Source organism: Perkinsus marinus, assembly GCF_000006405.1.
Source record: "Perkinsus marinus ATCC 50983 genomic scaffold scf_1104296961438, whole genome shotgun sequence".
NCBI lineage: Eukaryota > Perkinsozoa > Perkinsida > Perkinsidae > Perkinsus > Perkinsus marinus.
This window is the reverse complement of record NW_003205746.1, coordinates 7,575-15,275: the sequence shown is the minus strand read 5'-3', so window position 1 is coordinate 15,275 and position 7,701 is coordinate 7,575. Positions and strand designations below refer to the sequence as shown.

General features: G+C 48.0%; 2 protein-coding genes across 2 annotated transcripts; one reads left to right on the top strand and one right to left on the bottom strand.

Annotated features, from left to right (window-relative positions):
• Positions 1–2,609: 2,609 nt before the first annotated feature.
• On the bottom strand, positions 2,610–3,455 carry Pmar_PMAR019562 (60S ribosomal protein L13, putative). The gene is made up of 3 exons (XM_002772283.1): positions 3,153–3,455; positions 2,938–3,102; positions 2,610–2,888 (listed from the first exon to the last, which is right to left on the bottom strand). Exons 1-3 carry the CDS (start codon positions 3,441–3,443, stop codon positions 2,721–2,723), a joined length of 624 nt encoding a protein of 207 aa, XP_002772329.1. The 5' UTR covers positions 3,444–3,455; the 3' UTR covers positions 2,610–2,720.
• A 1,223-nt stretch (positions 3,456–4,678) lies between these two features.
• On the top strand, positions 4,679–6,517 carry Pmar_PMAR019561 (5-amp-activated protein kinase , beta subunit, putative; the record flags this gene model as incomplete). The annotated part of the gene is made up of 8 exons (XM_002772282.1): positions 4,679–4,809; positions 4,857–5,103; positions 5,151–5,309; positions 5,355–5,487; positions 5,643–5,749; positions 5,797–5,907; positions 5,958–6,055; positions 6,142–6,517. The coding sequence occupies 8 exons, from the start codon at positions 4,679–4,681 to the stop codon at positions 6,425–6,427; spliced, it is 1,272 nt and encodes a 423-aa protein (XP_002772328.1). The 3' UTR covers positions 6,428–6,517.
• Between the last annotated feature and the right edge of the window lie 1,184 nt (positions 6,518–7,701).

Sequence of the window (7,701 nt, the reverse complement as noted above, 5' to 3'; positions counted from 1 at the left end):
CCTCCGTGATAGGCACGATCGTTTCTGGTATCACCGGTGCGCAGAGGGCCGAAAAGGAAGCTGAGTTACTGGCTGGAATGAAAGGTGTAGCGTCCGTCACAACCGATTCCGACCAAGCGCCGATACGTGGGAGATTCTGGAAATGCCCGAATTGTGGTATTCGCAATTCTGGTACTGCTGTGCTATGTGCTAGTTGTGGGAAAGAACAAGTTACGGTTGAGGTTAACACTGGTGGGTGAAGTGTATAGTAGTATGTAAACCATCGGTCACCTGCTAGGTTCTGAGAACATTGAGACTTTGATTCACTCAAGACCAACAGGAATGGACACCACTGATATTGGACGTAGGCTTATTTTCCGCCTCACACTGGAAAACATCGTTCAGGCGGGAACCTCACCGTAGCGGAGAGTCCCGACAAAGGGTGGTTCTGTGAGAGTTGCAATAGAGCTGTTTATGAGTTTGCATGCAAGTCGTGTGGCTCCACTATCAATAACAGAATTAGGAATGGCCGCCGACCGAGGTAAGGACTTATTAGGGATTCGGGTTTGTGAATGATGATTACGATGCCGATGAAATTTTCTCTCCTTCCTATTCGCATCTGCTGAACTTTTATGTCTGATTATTTGTATCACCGTAGAATCGAATTGTACTTGAATTGGTGGCGTTAACATGCCCGAAGCGATATACATATATTCTGTGAGTAACATGACCATGGCAATCGCGAGTACATATCTCTCGGATGCTCATGATCGCTATGAACTATATGCAAACTACATACTCTTTTCCAATCTGTGACTGAGCTGTGGGATAGCACGTGTTTCAGGCTGAAACCAGGACAGTGGGAATGTTGGGGAGCAGATTGTAATTATCTCAACTACAAGCAGCACAGTATTTGCCGCAAGTGTGGTAGAGATAAAAATGTGGAAGAGGATGACACGTGGCCTGACAAGAGACAAGTAAGAGAAAAGTCATTGTTTTTTTCAGTACTTTTGCTAATCCTCGAGTGAATCAGTAGAAGCGATTTGATTCTAGCTAGGCCTCGACGGCTTACCTCTTTTTGCTGCGATGGCTTGCTCTCATAGGGCGACAGCTGTATTGCTATTCAAAACTTTCTAGTAGGTTCCTGACCCTGCTCATCGACTACAACTGAGAACTTTTGTTTACACAAAGTTAGTTGAAGTAATTGATCGCATAAGTAGATTCAATCGACATATCTGTGTAGGTGTTCGAGCCTCTCGACCCACTACTGGACGCCCCACAGAAGGAATTCGACTTCGCCGCGGAGAGGTTGAAGACGGAGGCGTTGAAGGTAATCGTCTATGATGAGTACTAGTTCCTTGGAGAATAATGACCGACATCTGAACAACATGCTCAAAATTGATTTTCGAACACACTCGTATGATCCCCAAGCTACCAACGTTGTAAGGGTGTAGGGCGTGCGCTTTCTCTAGTAGTACGCAACCACATAGCGGGACTTAGAGCATGATTACTTCGAGGTAGCTATAGTTCATTTGTCACTAACCGTAGCCATCTTGGCTCAAGTCCCCCTTCTTCTCCTCTGCCTCGCGTCAGCCAATGTCGGCGCCATCGTCCTCATCGCAACCCCAGAACGTCTTGTGTATCTCGGAATAGGTTGGCGGTTCGATCCTCGGGTTGGGCATTTTTCCCCTCAGAAAAGGTTTTCGCGTATATCCTTATGTCAGGCTTTCATGAAGAGAGGGACCAAAGGCCTGCAGGAATGCGATCCACTATGTGGTTATCGCTATACAGATGAAACCGACGACAGCGAGACCGGCTCGGACACTCCGGAGCGGCAGTAAGTGCAGTTACTGTTCGGATATTACTTCATCTCGTCCAACAGAGATGCATCCCAGCAAGAGGGACGAGACAGGCAGATGCAGGATATGATAAGCCAGCTGAAGACTATGGGAGTCTCTCAACATGATATTGACAGGGTGAGACGGTTAGACACTCCGTGACACTTAACAATAGATCGTTGATACAATGTACGATTTCAAATGAATACTATCGATAGTATTCATTTGAAATCGTAGGATGTTCATAATAGCTACGGGTGTGGAATCATACCATCTCAATGAGATCATCTCATTCGGTCATCATATCAACTGCAATTGATAGTGCCAGTGCCTGACCATATTCTACACTGACATAGCATTCGAGTAAGGGTAATGATTCTACTATCAGGTCGTTGCTGCGAAGGACTTGACTATATCTACTGTGGAAGATGCGATTGATTTTATTTTCAGTTGAATTCATCCCTTGTTGTGTTGTGAATACTTTCTCTGTGAGTTTATGAACGATGCATTGCACTTGTTCGTTTTCTCTTCTGCTATTAAGGGTTATTCATTTGGCGGTGCTAAAGATTGTCGAATTACCTCCCTCTCAAGAAGCGGTGAAACAAGAGGGGAATCGAAGATTACCATGTTTCATGCAGCGAAATTACCATACCATTTTTACTCATACCGTAGAGTAACACCGTCTATAAAGAATCGTACAAAAATGTTACTGCCCACGAACAAACCAGATTCTTTCACCATCCAAAACATGGCATAGCTACTGCTGAATTAATGAACTCAAAATACATGAAGTACTATGGCGGGTCCAGAAGCAAACAGATCGACAACGATCCTATAGCGACATTCACATCCTAGTATAAGCCCCTGTGAACACCATCATCAGTAACCAGCCCTTGTTGAAATCTACTTCTCGGCGTTGGCCTTGTCCTCAGCAGCCTTGGCACGCTTGGGAGCCATCTTCTTGGTGATACGAGACTGACGGAGAGTAGTGTAGGCGGAGGTCTCACGCTCAGCCTTGGTGATGGCACGGGCATGCTCCACAACACGAGCAGTGGGGACAGGGATGATAGTCTGAAAAAGGCAAGCCCGATGCATGTACGACTACAGGCTGATCGATTACCTTGCAAGTGTTCTGAGTAGCGTTGGCGAGCTCAGCACGGGCAGTGTCACCCTTCTTGGCCTTCGAACCTCTGGGGAAGACAGCGAGCTTGGCCTTGTACTGGTTCAAGCGATCGACATTAAGAGCGAGAGACTCCTCGGACTTGTTGTGACGACGCTTGTCGACCTAAAACGAGAGAATGTAATACACCAATGCCTTGCAGGGGTGGTGATTACCTTGATACCGATAGTGGGGGCAAGCTTGACGGAGATACCAGCAGCGGCGAGCTCCTCGACGGTGAAGCCACGACCGAGGCGAAGCTTGTAGTTGTACCTCTGGGTAGGGGGACGAACCACGGGCCTCAAGAGACCAGCAGAAGGCCTGGGGTAAGCGGCGGCGGCCTTGGACTGACGAGTGAGACGACGACGGTGCTTTCGGGCGGGCTGGTCGAACCAGGTCTTGATGTGCTTCTGCCAGTACTTGCGGAAGTGGATGTTAGGGATAACGTTGTTGTGCTTGACCGCCATGGTTGATTACTGAAAACGACACACCCAATGCATCGAGGCACTCCAGAGATGAGGACGTGGAAAGCGTACGACTTCAGTCTGATACAACCTCATACATAATACGAGGCATTCAAGTATCCTTGCCCTTATTACCTGTCGTCTGGACTTGCTGACAAAGTTTAAGTACGCTACGTGCCAAATCGATTAGGTGGGCGAGCGAGATTTTCACCACTGATCTGTCGCATGTGTGGAAGTAGTACTTGAAATAAAGTTGGCACCTACACGCAGCTGGGACCGCCGACATATGACCATCACATAAGAGAATGTTTCGACAAAACGGTTTCGTCTATGCGACCGACCGTCCTTGTGACGCGGTTGAAGTAGAACATTCTCCCTCACATATCCTCATCATCATCGGAGGGAATCAATCTTTGTTGACTGTGATTGTCGAGAAAAGTATATCAAGAGCTCAACAGGGTGAGACGGATGCCTAGTGCATGGTTGAATACCCCACAGGGTTGTAAGGCCCTGTACTAGGTAGTGATCTCTCCTGAACTGAGGAGATTACATCTAGTTGAGCTAGGTATGATCACATGCCTTCCGGTAGCTAGGTATAGCTGCTAGGGCTTGAGCATGATCTCTTCAAATGAGGTCGACCCGCTGCCAGGAAAAGAGGAGCGAAAACTGTCTATGGTAGCCTCGAATCGTCTTGAAGGCGAAAATTTTCCTAAAGTGATTTATTATTTGCCGAATACCGTTACACGCTGTACTCCTGTTAGTCCATAGTAGCACAGGTCCATGAATACGACTTCCTACCTCCGCGTAATGCTGGTGGAAATTCCCTCATTGTGGAGCTAGCTACTTTTCCGAGTAGCCCTGGAAGGTTCTCCAGCAGAACTGAATCGTCTCTCTGAAAACATGTGTATCGGACTTAGCTTGGAATCAACAAGTCGTGAGGGTTGAATCTCAGCCCTCTAGGGATTACCCTTAGTGACATATAAACTCCGTAGTAAGTCCACGCTCCCGACAGTTTACTACTCTCTGGGTGGTTCGCGATGTAGTAAAATCAGTGTTGAAAAAATGTTCGCCTTCCTCAGCTGACCTCACTTATCGTAGGAGTTTATATAGGAAATTGGGAGAACATACGAAAAATGTACAGAAACTAACGAGAATTTTCCAAAATTTCCTCAGAATTTTCATATTGTTACCAACACATGTGCATATTCTACCATGCGTAGTAGAATTGAACTAATTCCATGGGAAATCACCCTTCTGGACGAACGCAAGGCCACACCGCACGGGCGACCAGACCAAGGAGTGACGAAACGATGATGCAACACAGCAGAGCTCAGCGGCAGCATACTCCTCCTCAGCATCAGAGGCCGAGGTGGGTCGTTTCCGCGCACTAGGACGTAATCTGAGGCCTTCTTCCAGGCCTGGTACTCCTTCGGTGCCACGTCCTAGTGGTGACCTTGCCCAACCTCCCACTAACCATGCCGGGGAAAATGTCCCTGCAGCTCCTGCACAGGTTCCCTCACCGAGTGGTGCTCCGGTGGGAGGGCCTAAGGTACCAGTAATGTTCCGATGGAATGGTGATGGTCATCGCGTGTCGTTGGTGGGCACATTTAATAATTGGAAAACTCACTTGCCGATGGTTAGGAGCGGGCAGGAGTTTTATCAGGTGAGGAAAGGTTTCTCATCCACTGCCGAGTGATTCGGTGTTGTTAGATAGTAGAGGTCCCTCGAGGCTTCCACCAGTATGCATTTGATGTAGACGGCGAGATGAAGTATGCGTCGGAACAACCAGTAACACACGAGGACGATGGTACGATGCTCAACTACATTGACCTTACTAACTATCGCCCGTATGTTCCGCAGCCTTTGGGGGTGAGTATACGACGGCAGGTTTGTGAGTGGATGATTTTGTTCCAGAGTGCTCCTCATGTGAAATTAACACCTGAGGAAGATGCAGAATTCGGGACTAAGGAGGTACTGCCGCCGGAGCCAGCAGTAGCATTCGGCCCGGGTTCACACATGGGGCCGTCGAGCAGCACTAACAGTCAGGGTAATGCGGAGGAATCAGGCAGTTTCAACTCAGTCACTGGGTGTCTTTTCTCCATATACCTTTTACATGTTCATACCATAATCAGCTGAACTAGTATTAGATCATTGTATGGTGTACTGAACCGACAGGTCGGGAATAATGATTCTATGTGTTAGAGCCGCCGATAGCCCCCTCATTGCTGTTAAAATCTTCGTTACTCGCGGCACCACCGGACACGGCCTCTAAGACAGCCTCTGTAGTGCTTATGCACAAGCGTGGACAGGTGAGGGGGGACGGCCTGTGATGGTGATGATTGGTGTCACCACGTAGATCCAACAGCCTGTGGCCGCTGGAGCTTCAGCTTCTGATGCGTTTCTGGCGGCAACTCGAAACCCCGATGGGATGATATCACCAGCACTGCCTAGTATAGCGATGCACGCTGTAGGACGGAAAATTGGTGACGGCTCTGGTTCAGTCCCTAGGCCTTTTAGGTTTGCACACACGTCTTCCACGATGCCTCACGATCCTTCCAGTCCCCTTTGGCCGAGGTGACGGCCGAGAGCCTTACATTAGCGACAGTTACCTCTCGGTGAGTGTTTGTCCCCTGAGGGGGTCTGGACAGATTACCGAGATTTTTGTGGTCTCTACTTGTGAATTTTATCCACTGTGTTTCAGGTACGACCAGAAGTTTTCCACATGTATAATGTTACAATCAGCAGCTCCGTCGAACGTCGATCCCCACAGCTCTGATTACCGATACCATTATCAGCATCATAGACCTGAGGACGATAAAGAGGCTGAGAAACTAGCGGGGCTCTCGAGGCGGTACCCAGCACAGATCCTACCAGAAGCGCACCAGCATCCCCCGCGAGTGGTTCGGGATCCTATTCTTGATGTGGTGACGACTCCTCCAATGGTTAATAAGGCGGAGCGAAGCCCGCAGGTTGCAAAAGCTGTGTGAATTTTCTTGGTTATGAACTGTAGCCGATAATTGTTATAGCGGCGGAAGTGTTGCTAGACTTGTTTGTGAACTAAGTTGGTGAGGATGCCCTTTGAAGTTTTTTAGTCGTGTAGTATTACGCTCGAGACTGAATCGATTTGTGTTGGGCTATGGCGGAGGTCGGAAAGGGGGATGTCGCGCAGTTTTCCATCAGCGTTGGAGGGAGATGTGTTCGCCTTCCTCAGCAGAGCTCGGGGATATCTAAAACTAATTATAGAGGTTCACGTACGAGTTCGGTGAAAGCTTTCAGAAAAGGCTAAGAATTTCCCGAAATTTTTTCAGAATTTTCATACTGTCGCCAACACATGTAGTTGTTGGTCATGTGCATATCTTCCTACTTTTAATGAATGCCTTCTAACATACTCTTTTGTGCAGTAGGGCTTCGTCCGTCGTTGATATTCGCGCTATGTGCGTACATGATACCCTTCTGGGAGGGTCCGAAGATCGAGTCTTGTATCGGGCAACAGAAATCGATATGATTCGGCATTTGAGTGTGGCGGGAAAACATGCACATGGTCAACTACGTTCGTTGGTGACAGAATGAAAATTCTGAGAAAATTTCGCGAGATTCCCGTAGATTTTTATATGCAATGTAGTATAACTGGTGAACGTATATTCCAAGACTGCTGCAGTTAGTTTCCACGGACTCTTTTTTGACCTATGAAGAGCGACTCTCAAGTAGCAAGCCTCGAGCTAAGGTTGATCGAGCACCTTTGGGGTTGTAACTCTAAGACTAGTGGACCCATCGCCGAACTGGAGGCCTGCATTCGCGACTATATACCTCCCGGTGGGTACTCTTTGGACTGCCCGAGAGAACGTGTCACACTCACGAAACAGCCTGAATTCTTGCTGTCTAGAAAAGGCGCTCTACTGGGAGTGCATGCTACTTGGGATGACATCATCCTATGGCCTGTCGATCATCAGGGTGAGGTTATTGTCCTTGAGCCCGGCTGTGACGCTCGAGGGAGTCTTTATGTTTACGACTCTGATGGTGACAGACTGTTGGTTTTATATGATAACAATACGAGATTGATGATACACTATGTTGGCGAGAAAAGTAGAGCGCCTAGTGTTGTTGCTGTGAAAGGCATCCCTTCAACTGTTTCTAATGGGAGTATAGCATTCGGTCATGGTTGTTTGTACTGTACATTCACTCAGAGGAACGTTCTAGAAGTGTACTGTGTGCGAGTCGAAGAAGCGGTGGTTCAGCTGTTGCCCGCATGGTCTGGTCACAT